The sequence below is a fragment of the Acyrthosiphon pisum genome, chromosome A2, assembly GCF_005508785.2.
Source record: "Acyrthosiphon pisum isolate AL4f chromosome A2, pea_aphid_22Mar2018_4r6ur, whole genome shotgun sequence".
NCBI lineage: Eukaryota > Metazoa > Arthropoda > Insecta > Hemiptera > Aphididae > Acyrthosiphon > Acyrthosiphon pisum.
The window spans coordinates 73,960,554-73,980,232 of NC_042495.1; the positions used below are offsets into that span (position 1 = coordinate 73,960,554).

Sequence of the window (19,679 nt, forward strand, 5' to 3'; positions counted from 1 at the left end):
TTGTTAGTTGACGTTGTTGAGGGTAATCTCTGGAGCTACTGAACCGATTCCGAAAATTCTTTCACCAATAGAATTCTTTTTGAGTGTCATAGGCTAATTTAAAAAGGGAATTGGTAGGTGCTCAAACGAGAATTTTGAGATTTACGATAGAAATTTTTGTTTATTAATGGTTGTTATGGGTTATAGGAGTTAAGAATAATATTTATTTATTATTTTTTTTTTTGATTCTGAGCGGAGCGAGGAAGCTATTGTTTTTACAATGTTGTTTATTTTTTATTTTTTTTTATTTTTATATTCTGTATACAATAATCACAAATCAGTGGAAAACTATACCAATAATTATGCCACTAAATAGTTATGGTGAAACTTCTTTACTCGATGATGGTTTGAGTCAAAAATATGACCAGATTTAAGAAAATATTGAGAATTACACTTAATACCACCAAGGTCAAATATGCGACCATCATCGAGTAGATAAGTTTTACCATAACTTAGTGGTATAATTATTGGTATTGTTACAAAATGCTGTCTGGGTAGAACTATATATTTTGATGTATTTTATTAATAAATTGGTATAAATAAACTTAGGTTACTTGAGTATACAAGTATAATGCACAGTACATATGCACAACACTGTATGTCTGTATGTAACAAACACATGGTTTTGAGTGTTTATAAAAGGCCTAAGTCACTACATGTTTTAGGCAGTTTTATATGGTTCTGGTTTTCCTCTGCTCATAAGTTGGCCGTGGTAACCTTAGTATGAGTGTATAATATGACCTATTCTCAGCCCACAAATAGTTTTATGTATATGAAACTGTAAATGTTATATATCTATATTGGTTTAAATGTTATCTAACATTATTATTATATTGAATAAATAGAAATAGAATAAATAATAAAATTTAAAACTTAATTATACAAAAGAAAATTTTGCCCCAAAAAATATAGGTACCCATGAATATTTTATTCTAACCAACAAAATATACTAAGACCAACCAATTACAATTTACAATAATTGTCATACAGTTATATTTAATGTATTTTGTCGACGTACAGCGTTTAGGAAGACTCCTAGTAAAGCCTTAGTGGTTATTAGTTAATGTCTATAGTAGACTTTTTGCTTCTACCGTTCGATGTTTATCTGTAAACCTACAATGAATAATGATGAATATATGATATCCCTTATTATGTACTACTAATAAGTGACAAACCACACACGCATCATCTAATCTAATATAATATATATATCTAAGTATTTAAAACTTATAATTGTATGATGAAAAAATTCTATTTTATTTTAAAATTTTTAAAATTTTATTTTATTATTTAAAGCATCAAATGTTTAAAAAAAATGGTTGTCAAACTAAATACATCATTATAAATGAGCCAATTGGCAATTGGTATTTTCAATACATATACATATTTTGTTTAAAATATTATATAATATTAAGTGATCATTAAGTTATTTCAAAACTATATATTATAAATTATAATATTATACTTATTAAAATATATTATTATTTATTTAGTTATTTTATCAATATTTGAATTGATTAAAACTGATGTTACACTATAAGACGATCTTACAATCTGAAAAATAATATGATTAATTGATTTTTAATGTTATGCATTAACAATTAATTAATTTTGTTTTTATTCATACACTTGCAAACATAGGTAGATCAATAAATTTTGTGGATGTCACTTTCATTTTTAAATTATTTGAGCTGTTCATTCGCATCGCCAACAATATTAGTTTTTTTATCTCAATATCCAACGATGTCCAGTCACAACCATATAATCCAAAATTTACATCTTCTTTCTAAAAATATAAAAATCAAACCAATAAGCGATTTAAACTTTATGATTCATAATAATAATATGACAAATTGAAAAATAAATGTTTATATATTACTCTTTCGTTTAAGTTTTGAAGTAAACTACAGTACATGTACGATTGAATTCCCACAACAAACAACGTCCAAGAAAAAGCCATAACATTAGTATTGAAAATTGATGATCCACTTTGCACATAAGACTAAACTCACACATATTATTAATATTTAATCATAAGCCGTAGATAACAATTTAACAGTAAATTAATTTTGGACAAAAACTTCGGTTTATAATTTCAGAATAATTACAATTTTCGACAAATAACTCACCATAACAATTAAAAAAGGCATAGTTATCATTCCTATTGCATCTCCTACCATATATACTAAAACAATTGGCCGAGAAAATCCATATAATGTTTCTAATTTCCTGAAATTTTTCATCAATTTTAATACTCATTAGTAATTATTTAACAATTAACATGCTTAAATACAATAAAAATTGTATTATACACAAATATTTTCATGTGGGAGATCTTAAGGTAAACACTTACATCTCATAATATTTATTTTGTTAAATTTAATCACGTTTTATTAATTTCGTAATTTACCTTGCAAAGCGATGGACTTTATAGAAATAATAATTTTAGTTGTATATGCAATTTATACCCCAGTGTCTCACAGAATAATATAGCAATTGCTACTATAACAATACTTTAAATTATATCAATTCTAAATATATTTACCTATAAATGGTTTGACAATCAAAAATTATTGATACAAGTTCTTTCTGAATTTCCTCCTTCCTTAACTTACCTGAAAATTATCGCTTTATTAAAATAAATCGATACTTTCAATGTACAAGCATACATAATTTATTATTATAGGAATCAACCTATAATATTCAATATAGAGTGAATTCGAATATTGTAAATTTAGAGTATTATATCCTTCACACGCCTAAACAATCACGAAAATCCTCTGATTCAAAGCCTAAATTCCTTAAAGCTCCCGGAAAACCCTCGTAGGAGGCTAAAAAGAAGATGGTGCAGAGACCTCTTAAATTAAAAATATATAAAAAAAAAAAAAAAAAAAAATGTGTACCTTACCCACTGCTTAATAAATTTCCTGCCTTCTTACTCCCACCTTCCTATTTTCAATTTTATAGGGTTACCATAGGGTGATTTCTTAATTAAGTCTTTTCATGTATAACTACTCTTTTCACATATACTTATTGTGTTATATTGTATAGATTGTATATTTTCTCTTAAAAAAAAAAAAAAAAAAAGAGTATTATATCATTGTATTAACTTTTATATATTTTAAATAATTCGTATTTGTTGCTATAAATATTATAGAATGTTCTATAATTGAGTATCTCCCGTTTCAGCCATATACCTATATGTATCAATGTTTTTATAATATGAATATGGGTTTAATTTATAAACTATATTAAATAATAGCTGTCCCGGTGTTGTCCATGCCAAAGATTTGTTTTTTTTATAAGTATATTTATAAACAATGTATAATATGCTGTATTTCTACTAATAATTATAATATATAAAATAGTTATATAATTTGTAACCAATGAAAAAAATTTAATTAAACAAAAAAATATTCTTTTTTCATGAGCTGAAAAAAAAATTCTTGTGTGAGCTACCCTTCAGTACCTAAGGGGCTGAAAAAATAATCGATAAAAACTCTTCAAGTCTCAAGGAATCTATTGAAATAAACTTTATTGAAAATGGTCCAGTAGTGTTTGAGTATTAAATTCAGATTAACAAACGTAAATTTTTAGCTGGATGAATAATGAAAAAAATATTAAATATAGCACTATATACGTTCACGCGGAAATCGGCGTTGGTGTTCCTGAAATAATTCGACCATCTTGGTTAATTGGCCTGTGGCGAATTTGATATAGCACTTAGTATAAATCGAACGTGGTTCAAACTACTCCCCAAACTTTTCTGATATCTCCAACAAGAATTTTAAATGTTCACAAAATCAGTCAAGTAGTTTTAGAGTATATATGCTACAAACAAACATTAAACTCTCATATTTGTTTTAAGATAATATAATGTTTCTTTATTTGACGCCATCATAACGTGGCGATGTTATATATGCATTTACCTCATCTGCCTGAGTAACCGATTGCAACCATTTATATTGTCAAAAATAAATAATAATTTCTACTAATGATTTCTACTATAACTATTATAATCTGTAAGATATGTTACCAATGGCAACCATCTATTTTGTAAGCAAAAAAAATATTCGATTCACACCATAAGTTTCAAAACCCTTGTGTGAACTGTGAGCACCTCTTTAAAATGCAAATAATGGAAAATCTTTTCTTAGCACACCCTTACAAAAATTTAATTTATCCAATTATCATGGTTTAGGCTCTAATGGCGCTCACGTAGATCAGTCAGTCAATCAAATTTTCAAATTTTCTGGGAAACTTTCTGGTCGGTATAATTTTTTTTTATGATACATAGATAGAGGATTTAGGTATCGGATGAAAAGCACGAGTTACAAAAAAAGAACAATATCACTAAAAATAAAGGAAAAATCAGAGAAAATCAGAAAAAATATTAAACGAAAACGTGAACATTATTAAGGAAAAAAATCAAAGATACAAAAATTAGAGAATAAATAAACAAATGAGCCTAAATATTTTGATATGGGTGATATGCCAAAAAATTTCAATATATTGTAATTCTTCATGTCTTAAAAATAAAAATGGGAGATCTGCAAAATACAAATAATTAAAAATGAATTACGACCAGCATTTTGGGGTTCAAAAATGAATGTCCCCTTTCGCAAATTTAAAAACCCTTATTCTTTGATTTCAGAGCCTTCAGTTTGGTCATCTAAAAGCAAATCGACAATCGGAAAACTAGACTTAATAACTAGGTACTTATAACTCCAGGCATTTTAAATTTATCCGGTATCCCTTCACTTGATATAAGAAGATTTTAATTTAATTTAAATAAAGAACTGAAATTTTCAAGCACACTTCATTCACTAGATTTTAAACCAAAGCTCCAAATATTTCCAAAAGTCGAAATTACTACAGAAAACAGTGTCTAGAAATGTAAAATATACTCATATAATTACACTACTGCTAATTCCTTTGTGGAAATATGGCATCAAAACAAGCACACAACTTTTTATATTAAAGAAAAAATCACTATAGTTACATAACAAAGTTCATTGAAAGTATTTTTAACTATTGAAATAAATCGGAAAATGCTTTAAATTTATAGTAAATTTAATATTAAAAAAATGTACAAACAAGCAAAATAATGTTAAATCATATATTTATTTCAAAGATAAAATAATATATTTCAACTCACCATCCTCGTTTTCAGCCTTGTATTTGAAGTTTTCATACGCAGATGATATTATTTCGTAATGAGTAGCTAGTAACTGGAGTAATGCCACAATGAAAAGATCAAATACTACTAATCCATATGCAGAATACCATACCATTATAAATTCCAATGCGTAAAAACCCTTATAAAATGTGTTATATGTTTTCACAGTAATAGGGTACCTCATATTTGCAATATTGGTCATGTAAGCATTTTCATTATTTTGTGTTTCATTGCTTGCGGCGTGATTATTTACAACAATAGGTACAACTGACCATGCAAATGCTGTCATAATAAACATAAAAAAATACCAGGGGAAAATTCTTGCAAATTGCTTTCCACAATTATTCAGCTTATATTTGTCGTGTTTACAATATTTATTGGATAAAAACGATTCGTGTGCCACATTAAATAACTTCCAAATTGCATCGGCATTATATACCGTTATAGCTATTTTTAAATTTCCAAGACCAATACATGAAAGATAAAACAACATTTGTAAATCTTTAAAATTGTTTTCTTCGGATGTTATATTATCGGTTTTGTAAAAAAAACCCGATAATCCAATAACAGTCATAATACTTGTAAATATAACTAACGTAATGTTGATAACGTTATATATATTAAAACCAAATATTTTTTTACTATTTGGATCAACCATTTGGTAATAGCCAATTGTTTTGAATAACGTCAAATTAAACGCATATTTTTTATCTGTGGTATTCATGATTCATAGAAGTCAATGATGTTCTTGAAATCTAAAAAAAAGTACATAAATTAACTGAAAAAATTTAAAACAGAAATAAAAACAGTTTATTTTTTCAATCTTTAATAGATTGTTTATTTGGATGAAATTGTATATATTTTATTCTAGTTGATCATAATATTATGATATGTTAAGTAAGCTCACCATGTGTTTCATGACGTAGAGTTGAAAAGATTAAATTTTTGGTGCCAATATTTTTACCTATTTTTACCTTTTATTGTTTTACGATTTTAACTGCATATTAAATTTTTTTTGTTAATTTTAAAGTAAGTTTCTCGCCCAGGACGAGCTTTTAAAGTTATATATATATACAATATACGGTTATACGTATATACTTGATATTTTCAACAAATAATCAGGTATATGTATTAGCATTTTCTATACGAATTCGGTAATATTTTGAAATTATTTTGTCCTATTTTGATATTATAGCAATTTAAAAACAATAAAGATACCTACATAGGCATACCATTTGTTTTAATGAATCTCATTAACTTAAATCTGGAAATGGTAGGGGGGTTTGCAGCAGAGCCCCTCCTCCCGATAAATTTGATCATCCTACGACTATGATCAAAGGTGTTCTGGCTGTCCTGAAATATGTAGGTATAAGTAAAATGTTTTATAAGCTCACACGACACGCAGAAGAGTAACAAACTTATTCGAAACCTTACAGGAAGAATGTACCTAATTGGCGTTCGGTCAATCTAGCCTATGATTTTAAGATTTTTTTTGTGAGACTTAAAAGCAATATTTGTTTAAGATGTTATACTCAAAATGCGATGACAATTGATAACTGTAAAACTATACAATCCCTCAAAAATTACGCATGTATAGATAGCATATATTATATTATATTAATTAATGGAGGTTTTCTGACATCACTGTTTGTATAATTTTGTAAAATTAAATTAGAAATTAATATAAATACAGCTTACCAATATGTTAATTGTATCACCAGTCATAAAGCATGCTTTTAGCAGTGTTCAAAATATGATTTTCAATTAATTTGCAGATACGTATTTTTGGGTAGGCCCACTAAAAAGTGTAATCCCTCACCATTCAAGTTTAGGTAACACCCGTCGCATATATCTCTCGTATTTTTGATGTTCTAACCATTTATTGTAAAAATGTACCTCAGATAAAAAAGGTACAAAATACTTTAACTTGGTTTTTATACCAATTATGTTATATAGGTACGTGTGAGAATAATGTTTGATAAAATCCTTATAGTAAAATATTAATGAGAGAAATTATAACATCAATACCGTAGGTACCTATATAATATTGCATGGATGTATATTATAAATTATAATTTATTTCATATTTGCCTGTATAAAAGACAATACGCAGAACATGTAGGAAAAAAAATTACAGACTCAACATTTTTGTGAAACATATTGCATTGTTAATAAAGGGAAAATGTTATGTAGATGATGAAATTGATGAACTATGCTGAAGATAAGTTGAATAATACAGATTATAGTGAGAAAGTTAACTAAGGGGGGATATACGAGACAGAAAGAGATTAATGGCTAAATTAAATATTAATTATAGCCGTATAGGTCCATTGCATTTGTTTAATTAAATGTTCACTAATGATTGATGACTTATAAAGTTTTTTTAGTAATTATTAATTATTATTATTATTATTATGTATACTCTGTTTTTATTATGATAATGCATTTTAAATTCAACGATTTCAGATTTGTAACATTAAATTTAAAAATCAATTTTGATTTTTAATAGTGCTCAGTTTTTAATGAATAATACACATTACTAATTATATAAACTTTAAAAACTAGACAACTAAAAAATAATTTAATAAGTAGCTGCCGTGTTATAATATATTACGTGTTATTGTACCATTTAATTCACTATAAACTTTACATTAATAAACGACAAACCACAAATCGCAAATGATAAAGCAGTAAACACCCCGGATATAGTAAGTTATAAATAAACTGAGTGTATAAATGTTTAATGTCCTTATCCACATATACTGCTGAATAAACTATGAAATTAGTATACGGTCTGAATAATCCATTTAACTCTGTTATATTTAAAATTTGACCATTTTAGAAATAATAATATTATTTTATGAACGTTAAAAGATTTTTTTATATTTTAATTTAAATCTATTTATGAGTTATTTATATATTAAATGTACAACAATAATTTATAAGTCACTCTAATATTAAACATATTAACATAATTCAATATATTATTAAGAACATAGGTACAATTTGTAATGTTATGTATTGACTTGTGTTATAGATGCATGCGGGTGTTGTAGCGTCCTATTAAAAGAGAACATTCATATTTCATTATGATTCAAAGTCTTAACTTTTTGGAAATTTTCTTTTTTAAAAATTGTACATAATATATGAAACTTAAACATTTTTTATTTTCATTATTGTTTTAACCCTTTCAATCGTCTCACTTTACATTTCATATTCAGAAGTAAAATAATTTTCCAAAACCGTCGATAGATAAATATTAAATGTTTAAATATTTTTATTTATTAATTTTGTAAATTTTGATGATCGAAATATTGGAACATCAATTTTACAATATACTCAATCGGTACAACTTATTTCTTGTTATATCTATTCTATAATTGTTAATAATCAAAAGTCAGTAGCGAGAATAAGGCGATAAGCATGGCAGTCGGTGACACACTTTGTATTGTAAATATACAAAATAATAGTCGAATATTTAAATATTTAAATAATTTAATATAAATATAGAGAAATGCTTATGATTATATGTCTAGGATATAATTTAATTCAACAGTTTATATTGTTAAATAATATTTATATAGGTATAATCAATTGTAGTATATTTGGTAACCATGGCTATATAAGTCACAATGTGTAAACGGACTAACATAATAGAAAATGTGCATATTATAGCATATACTATGTACATACTATATTATATATTATGTTATAACATAAGGTATTCACTATTCAATACTAAAAGTATAAAATCAAATATAGCATATAAGCACGACATTGGTGGTGAATATGATACATAACTAAAAATCAATAAATAATTCATAACCGTATTAAAACAGAAATAATTATAAATTAAGAAGCATAAATACTAATAGAAGAATACATTGTTATTTATATAATTATACTAATTTATTATAAAATATTTTTTAAAATATAGGCTCCCTCGAGTCCCACCATCTCCGCTCAAAATTGTTTTTCGCTAATATATTGATATTTGATTTATCATTGAATTCAAATTTAACTCATCAATTACAGTGACCTACTGAATAGCGAAGTTAAATTAGGACAGGCAATATAAATTAATAATGTTTATAGAATTATATAGGTAGTTAAGACAAAATATGAATATTTAATTTTACAATTCGTTAATTATTAATTAAATATACCTTACCTACATTCTATTTTTCGGTAATTATTATAATTACCTATGACTATAGTGACCACCTAGTAAATTATAAGGGATATTTACAAACTACAAATTAAATGCAAACTTTAGGAGACTATGTTATTGTATGATTTAACATTAATTACCCCAACATATTCTAAGACATTCAATCGGTATTTAAATGTTGTTATAAATCTACGCTTGTAGTTCGATTTCAGCTATAGTCGACATAACATGCACCAGGTAAGATTTACATTCAAGAATTTTTTTTTGTTATTCAGTATTTATACTTAATACGACAATATGTACTTATATAATATAAATATTATAATATACAATAATATATAGGTTGATTGTTAGCCAAACATTTTTTGTAAGCTTGGGTTATCCATAACCCCTTTAGATTTTTTTAATATCTAATAATTTATTTGCAGGTAAAACCGTAACTATATTTAAATAATGTTTTAATGCATCTTCAAACTAGGTAGTTATTTTTTTTTGATATTTTACATTGTGCTTAATTATGTGGTTATGACACAATTCATATATTACCAAATAATATAACTTGTATTTTCAAATAAAAATGCAAAAACGATAAAAAAAAAAATCAAAATTAATTAATATTACCACTTTATGTTTAACACAATATTATTTTTTGTTTAATTTTCAGTGACAATTTTTCGTTTGATCAAACATGAATAAACAGAAAATCTACGATAGCAATTTTACGTTGTTCAAATTAATTGGTGTTTATCAAATGGTGGACCCACATAGTCAAAAAATATTTGGTTTTAATGTATTCCATTTTGTAAGTATGGTATTCATTATTTTTACAACAAGTATGACGATTTTGGGTCTATCTGGATTTTTTTACAAAGTGCACAATACCAATTATAACAATAGTGATGTTGATACAATATTTATAATGTTTTACACAGTCTGTATAACGATTGGAAACCTCAAAGTAATGATAATAATTTTTAAAGCTAGACAACTTCGGAATATGCTGGAAATTACGGATGAGTCATTTTTATCAAATACATTTTACAAGAGAAACTATTATAAGATCGTAAAATGTGGTGGTCAATTATCAAAATTTTTCAATTTGTACTTTTCTTTTCTTTTGATCACTTTAACGTCATATGCAATCGTGCCAATAGTTTTGAATGCTCACTTCATTGACGGTACAACACAAAATACAGAGACTATTCAAAAAATTAACATTGTCAACCTTAAGTACCCGTTTACTGTAGAAACGTACAATGCCTTTTTTAAAATATTTTATGCATCCGAATGTATAATGTTATTTTACATAGGATTTGGAGTATTTGCATTAAACTTATTTTCAATGACCATCTTAGTGATAATATCAGCTCAATACAAGTTACTAGCATCTGCATTTGAAGTTTTGGAATACAGAGTGAACGATGAAGATGGTACGTTGTTAGTACTTATTACTTATCTTATTACTTAGAATCGGAATTTCAAATTTAAATTTTTCTGTATAAAGTGATGTAGGGTATATTATAGCTATAATAATGTAACAATATGTTCCTTTTTAGTGAAGGATTAAAGACTAGAGTGAGATTAGTACCAGAAAAGTGATAAATATAAATGTACCTACGACCTACCTAATCGTACATTTAAGTATCCAATTTTTATAAAATCCTTATAAAATACTTGTGTTAAACATTTTGTATTTATTTAATTTTCTAAAAATATAAGGGCGTTACATTATCTTATTATTTATACTTATGTGTTGTATGTTTAGATAGCTTACTAAGTGATGAGAAACTTCTAGAGACATTTATATCAATTGTTTCAGATAATCAAATTATTCACAAGTGAGTAATTATTTATATTTTAAATATAAGTTGTAACTGTCGTCTGTCTTCTGTCTTAAATAATTTATAACAATATGATAATTACTATACAATATAAACATATTATACCGTTTTTTGTCTGAATAATAAATATTTATACTATAATTTGCAAAAATAAATTATTATTATTATTATTATATTATTATAAATTATAATAGATAATAGAATACATAAGGTGATTGATTGTAGTATTGCTGCTATTTATTTTAGATTCTGATTTCTGAGCGTATTTATTTTATAATGATGTAGATTTTGAACTTCAATATCTTTTCTGGTAGGTTAGGCTAGGGTTTCTTAATCATCAAGGAAAGTGCATACATGCCTATTTTAACCTCCCAAAAGTAAAAATAAGATTCGCTTTCCTTGATGATTGGGAAAAATAAACATTTTTATTTTTTACGCTAACCCAGTTTCGACAAAATCAATTTTCTTATTTTATTGTAATTAAAAACAAATTACTATAGACACTTGTAATGTTCACTTAATATTTATATTAGTATTTTACATAAAATAATTTAAAAAATATTTCGATTCTTTTTGAACTTTTTAAAGGTATTTGAAACTTACGATTTATTTTCGTTTCTATTCAAAAATTGTTGATAAAAAATTTTGCTCTATCAAAAACTTTAAAAATGTAAACAAGGATCCCCATAAGTTTTTATTATTAGAATTTCAGTGTGTAAACCCAGAGTCTTTTTTTACGAGCGTTGGAAGATAAAATGTTACGAATTTCGTTAAAATCGTAAAAATGTGCAAATTATTTTCAATTTTGTATTGAAAAAATCATACCTAAGATTTAAAAAAATAATACATCATTCCTCAAAAGTTGTAATTTTTGTAAGAAAAAATTGTTGAGTGTTTTTCCCTCATAATTTATTTCAGCGTCCGAGCCTATTCAAAAAGTCGGTATTTACTCAAAAATTAATAACAATAATGTGTGATATAAATATACCTGCACTATTAAAACAACCTACAGTGTTATCGTGAAATATACCTATATTATTGCATTTTGCTAATTACTTATAGTGATATAGATAGTCCCATGGCGTAGCCAGAGGGTTTTTTGTGTTTAAGCCCCCCCCCCCCCCTTCTAACCATTCTCAATCAAGGCTACACAGTACGTCATTGAGACAGACGTACATATATTATTGAGACAACAGAAAGAGTTATTAAATATAACTTATAAAGTTTTAAGTAAATTGTATAAACTATTAACTTTGAAGTAAAATTTCAGGAAAATAAAAATGCTTTATGATATTATACGTCCAGTTGGTTTGATTCAGTTGATGGCAGATGCTTTAGGGATGATATGCATGCCTTACTTAATAGTAGTGGTAAGTGCAATATTATATGATAGTAAAATGTAAAATACAATTTAAAAGTCAAATAATTACATGTATACTTGGTAAGGTTATAATATTAATTTACATAGTTTCATTACAATATATAAAGTATTAATGAGAATGTCTTTATACAGTACTTCCTGGAATACGGATCGTTATTTAATCCAGAAACGATGAAATTTGTGTTTACCTTTGGTTTTGCAGGAGTGCAGTCATATATGTATTGTAGTTTATTTCAACGCGTAACCGATAGAGTATTGTATTTTGAACCAAGCATAAATGTACGTGTTTTCAACATGAAATTGTATTTGTTTCAATAGAGAGAAGAAGTCAATTTTGGATTATACTGTTGTGACTGGACAGGAATGGACATACATATGAAAAAGCTGATTCTATTCACAATGCAAATGAACAGTTCAAATAAATTAAAAATGAATTTGACCACAAATAAATGTATTAATCTCCCATTGCTTTCAACAGTATGTTTTTAATAAAGATACATCTCAATTATATAAATAATACTAACTCAATTATTTGTTTTTCAGATTATACGATTGTCTTATCGAATTTCGTCTGTGATGATTAATTACAATATTAATAAATAATAATTGATAGCACTGAATATTTTTAAAAACTAGAAGGTAATTTTTGAAGCTCTAAACATCCACAAAATATGAAAATGTCTAACATTTTAGTTCAAAATATCTTAAAAATGTAGCTAATAATAACAGTGATATATATTTATGTACGTTATAAACAAACTAACTTAAATATTATATTGAACTTTATATAACAGAATAAAACTTAAAACAAATTTTAATATTTTTAAAAATGTCAAATTGATTATATAATTATTAATTACACAATGTACCTATCTTTGTAATGAATAGTTGATGAAATAATTTGTATTGAAAATGAAGAAGATTTAAAACATTTTATTGTAATATATCTAATATATTATACATTGCACATTCATAAAAAATGTAAACGTAAACAACTGGTAAGTATACTAGTTGTTTACTTAAAAAATTATATTTTTTTATTTTCTTAGATATGTATATGCTATTCTTTGATTTTTTTTTTATGATTTTTTGTCATGTATTCCTATTACCTGTACCAGTGTACCTATATGAAATATATACATATTTTTCTTTACATTGTTCTAATGATTCTATAATAACTAATTACTATATAACTTATATAATATACATACCAAAGCTCCACCACTATAATGTCTAATGTACTTTAATATACTAAGAACAAGATCATACTAAAATGGAATTATAAATATTTTCTAACATTATAATTTATAATGGCTATCAAAATGGGATACTAAACTTTCTTTATTTGCTTTGTTTATTTAACCAGACATTTAGGGTTCAATATATATTATTATGTTATTTTGTGAAATTCAATAGAAATGACTACAATTATTATTTTTATGTATATGGTATAATATATATTATGAATGTTACAATAGGGATAAATATATATATATATTTTGTGGCATCGGTGACCTGGGGTCCTTCTTCGGCCTTCCGCTTTATTTGCCCTTTATCAGGTACCTATGTAAGATGATTCGTTTAATGGTTAAATGGTAAACACTAATTTTGTATAAAATTAGGTAGGTATTAACATTTTTTGAGTGTTTTTTTACATCATTTGAAGTTATTAAAAATAATGAAAACTATCTAAAATACTAAAAAAATTATATTTTTTAGGAATTTTAAATTTTTATTTGGCTGTAACACCTATATATGTCTTAAAGTTAAAATAAAAATGACCGATCTAGAATATTTTTTCTTAGAATTTCATTTAAAACCGATGGAAAAGAACGTATTATATTATAACATATATCACAGGGGTGGTCAGCGAGAAAAGACTCGCGAGTCACCAAATATATTAATATTTATTGCATTATTATATAATATATAATATATAATAATATGACCTTTTTTTTTTACATCTTGGCTCTTACGTTAATTTACGTCTAATGTTACGTTAAGATGCGAGCCACAAATGTCTATGACGCGAGCCGCGGTTTGGCCACCCCTGCTATATTATAATAGTAAATCACTAATTACTGTTATTAACTAATAAATCAACATGCTGACGTACAGAAGAACGAAATAAATAGGTCCATATTATAAATATATTATATACTAAAATAGCCTAAATTTTTTGAACATGTCATCGTGTATTGTATATATTTTATATTAATATATTATTGTACTTAGGTAGGGACCACCTACCCGTGATAATTTATTTGTCAAAGTTAACATCGTGGTTGTATTTACGAAGAACTTCATACTTACTAAAATTATTAAATGTTATTAATAAACACATTTGTTTAGATATTAAGAATTATTAAAAAATATCAGTCTTAGATAGGTATATATTATTATATATTTATACACATTTATACAAATAATACACAATTATATTAAAAACAATGATATACATAATTTGGGGACGGAGTGGCCGAGCGGACTAAGAGCCAGTTGCACCGTCTCTGATTAAAGTTAACCGGAGTTTAATCGGCCGAATTCGCCCGGTTAAATATCTGTTATCAGCTGATTAAGCTTAATCGAAGTTTAACCGTAGACGGATGGCCCTAAGGCATCAGTTGCGACGCGCACCTATGCCGGTTCAAAACCTCGGCCGTGGGCGGTATTTTTCTTCTGGCAAGTCACGGTGTCCGGAGAGGAGTGCCGTCATCTCCCACCCTGGCAAGGCAGATACCTATCTTTTTTCAACTTTGAAATATATTAAGAACAGGTTAAGGAGCAAACTATCTGAATCTAAACCTTAGGTGAAACAATCGCGACAGCTGGGAAGATGTTTGAATGGGCCGGGTACGTACAAAAATAGTCCGTGGTGCCCGGTCACCAGATGCTTCGTACGCACTCTGTACACACCGACCGACCTGTGTTATGATGTGTATTTGTGGGTATTTCAGGTAAATATAATAATATAATAATTCAATTAGACAATAAAATTAATATGTCACGTGTGTGCCGGTCGGTGGCGGAGTGGTGGTACGAGGTAATATAATAATTATGAATATTTTATTCGTTGGCTTGGACAATGTTATCACTTACCACATTTTTTGGAATAAAACTACTTTACTGGTAGACGTTTTTTTTTGTTAGAACTTACATAGGTATATTAACGAGGTAAGAACGATGGTGCAAAAAAATATCTGCAGAAATCTATGGTTTTAAAGTTAAAGCTTTCTGAAGTTCCTGATTTTTGGTTGTTTTTTTACGTGCGAAAAGTACTTACATTGTATGTAGGTTAACTTGCGAGTTAAAGTATCAAGTATGATAAGTAATTTACCTTCTTACTAATGTCGTATCCGGTTGTAAAACTCGAGGTCTTATAGTGGCGTCCTTAGACCTCTCGGTTTGAGGCGAGAATCACAACCCCTCCGGGGGTGGAAAAAGTCCACCTAAGGGAGGGGAGGAACTTACTATAGAGTTGGATGAGTGAAGCTAAATGGTGACATAACCAGCAGTTTGACTGCAAGTCTGAGCGATAAATTCTGAATTCAGATTACACCATCGTTCTTGATTTGTTAATATACCTACGTAGGTTCTGAAAAAGTCGAGTAGTTTTGATTTATACCAAAAAATTAAAAAATGTGTTTAGTGATGCCTAAGACGTATCATCCTAGCATTAGCGATTGCCTCGTAACTTGAGGCGTTCGAGTTAAAAGTTAATGTCCATCGAAAAAGATCTGCTTTTCGCAATATTGAAACATTTGAAACATATAAGGTAAAAATTAACTCAAAACCATTAACCAAAGAAGTAAGAACTAGTGTGCTAATCAACTAATTAATATTACATTTGTATGACTAAATTTACAAGGAGTGTATAATTTTGTTCATAAAAGGCCGATATACGTACATATTTCCCTGGCCGAATTTATATGCCAATCCGTCCCTGGGCCAATATGCCTTATGTTTAATTATTTTATTGGATGTATGTGTGTATACTGTATACCTAGGTGATTGTGAGAATATTTTTTTTAAATATTTTTTCAATGCAAAACGATATCTATCGAGTGTCAGCAACCACATAATTGTTTAAATTTGAGAGCAGTTTTATAAAAATTATTACATTACAGCATCAAGCAAGGTGGAACCAATTAAACATAAAATAGTACAAAATATATTTTATCCATATTATTATATTGATTATTTAATCTAGAATAGGAATCACTCTATAGTAAGTAATTATTGTCAATGTTCTATATCCTTAATTATTTATTATATCGTTTAATGTTTATCGATAAAATAAGTTTAATTAGTAGAGCATTTATAATTCAAGTACAATGATATACCTATATATATATATGACGGTGCGTGATGTATGGTGTGTCATATAACTACGTAAATATAAAATATATTGATAATATAACTAATAAGGTAACGTTATTGACATATTGTACGTGCACGTGCAGGGCGCCGGCGCTCCCCTATTTCTTTTAAATACATACACACCAATAATCACTTACTACGCAGTACGCACACGACCCGCACGCAAGCATTTTATTATAGTAAATTGCCAATACTAAACTCCTAAAAACGGTGGGTATTGATGCGGAAACAGGAAATTAAATTTAAAAACGTACACGTCAGCGCTATCTAGTAATAACAATTAACAACTGTCAAGGCTGGTTTTACGGTCCAATGCTGTTAGATAGCGCTGCCATTATATTATACTATTAATTTGTATACATTTTATTGTATTTCTTAAATAGATTGAAAGCAGTGATTTAATAAGGGGTCGCGTATAGGCAATTCGATGTCTTATACTCGTTACGCAGTGTGGTTGTGGGCGAAGAGAATGATCATTACGCATTATCAGAACATTAGTGTAGTAACTAAAAAATTGACGATTTTGAGTTATACATCTTTTCTAATGGTAAAAATGTCGTTCTTTACGATGCACTACCGTATTATCTCATATCTACAGTTTTAAACAACGTAAATCAGAAAATACGGTAATGCATTTAGGAAAATAATTGGTGGCTATAAATGGAATAGTGTGGTGTCTTAAAATAATACACTATTGTTACTCAATATTAACAAATAGTTAGTGCAGTACTGTATTTTTCGAATTAATACACTGCTGTACTGTGAATTGAAATTTTTATCATTTATCATAAAACTATTATTAGTTTAATAATTAATTGGCTATCATTGTTTTTTATATTATAATAATAATACTTTAATGATCCATAAATAGATAATATAATCATAATTAGATTAATATGAAATTGAGTTGAGTGAACATTAATGTACAAATATTTTCAAGTTATTTTATATTTATGAAAATTAATTCACGTGCTAAACGAATGCTAAAATGAGCAACAAAAAAAAGTAATCATTGCGCTGAAGGTTCAGATACTAAAGTCAATGTTAATTTAGATCCAATACCTAAGTTAAGTTAACAGCTATAACTTTAATATTTCAAATTGTGTTTAAATTAATACTTTAATAAACGTTTTTAATTTAAAGGTTATTTATTTTGAAAAATAATTTAAGTTATATTAAAGTTGATAGTTACCTATTATGTGCAGTTATTTAATGCCCGTTGATTCAATGCACAGCAGAATTGAAAATTAGGAAAAATGTGCTTCAAAAAGCGGACCTGTATACATCCCAGCACAGTGGGTGTCAATAATAAAATTAGCAAAAAAAAAAATGGAAAGCCTTATTCAACAACAGAGATGAACACAAAGAATTTTTTAGATCTTAAAAGGTTATGTAACGACGTGGGTGACAATTATTCTTTTAATGAAAATGGTGATAATATTTTAATGGGGGATATTGTGGCTATTAATTTCACATAAAAAACCCTTTCAAAATTTACTACAAAACAGATTTTTCCCAAAATGACTATAAGACTATAGACATAAGAAATCATGTCAAAAGAAATCAATATTATCCAGAAAAAAATGATATTATAATAAAATGTGCCTATGTTTCTCATCCAAAACTATCATCGGCTAAAAAAGAAGATCTTTCATTGTACCACTCTAACTTGATACCTGAACAGTATCATAAATTTTTTGAATGTTTATTGACAACACAACAACAACAACACAAAGAGTGAATAATAACCCCACAAATAGCTAAGCAACCAGTAAATAGTAGGACTATGAAAGAGAAAACTGTAAAGAAGCTGAGAAAAAAATAGATAAGAAGACCAAAGCAGTTTTAGACAAAAAAAATTTTATAAAAGGTTGTTTTACTTTTTATTTAAAAAAAAAAATAATAATTTCTATTTTAAAATATTGGCTTAGTTTTTTTAGCTTATGTACATATCTTTTTTACTTCTCAGATGTGATTTTAAGGTAGCTACCTATATAAAATACAATATTAAAGTTTTAATTTCATTAAAAATGAAAACAGTTCAAATTAAAAATTTAAGTTATTATTGTAGTGATTGGGAAATTTCTTATAAATATCAATAACATTACTGTATTAACTCAAAAAAAAGTTAATTTCTATACGATGAAAAATATTTTTTTAGATTCTGAGTGGAACGATAAATGTATTGATTTTACAATGATGTGTATTTTTTTATTTTTATTTTTATTTTTTTTTGTGTCTGTGAACACGATAAGTAGTCGAAATAATGCTACGATTTTCAACTTCAGTATCTTGTTTGATCAGAAATTGAATATCGTTGGTGCATTAGGGAGGTACTTCTAGGGAGGTTCCCAGTAGTTTTCAAAAGCGCCGGGAAAAACAAAAGAAAAATTAAGAAAAAACGGGAATTTTTACGCAAAATCGATTTTTCACAAAATTGAATTTGGTTTTTGGTGTACTTTTCAAAAAAATGACCGTAGATACATGAAATTTTGACTGAATGTTTATCTTAGCATTTTCTATTCACGATAACATTTTCAAAATATTTTGATTTATTTTGAACTGTTTAGAGACATTTTCATTTTCCATTTTTAGTTTTTTTTCTAAAAATATCAATAAAATTTTATTTGTTGATTAAAAAAGCTTGAAAATTTAATAGAAGGCTCCAAGTATATTGTTTCAAAGGCA

At 26.8% G+C, this 19,679-nt stretch overlaps 1 protein-coding gene across 1 annotated transcript; it reads right to left on the reverse strand.

Annotated features, from left to right (window-relative positions):
• Window positions 1-1,660: 1,660 nt before the first annotated feature.
• On the reverse strand, window positions 1,661-5,333 carry LOC115034156. The gene is made up of 5 exons (XM_029489980.1): window positions 5,198-5,333; window positions 2,585-2,654; window positions 2,169-2,268; window positions 1,919-2,041; window positions 1,661-1,825 (listed from the first exon to the last, which is right to left on the reverse strand). Exons 1-5 carry the CDS (start codon window positions 5,331-5,333, stop codon window positions 1,661-1,663), a joined length of 594 nt encoding a protein of 197 aa, XP_029345840.1.
• Window positions 5,334-19,679: the final 14,346 nt, after the last annotated feature.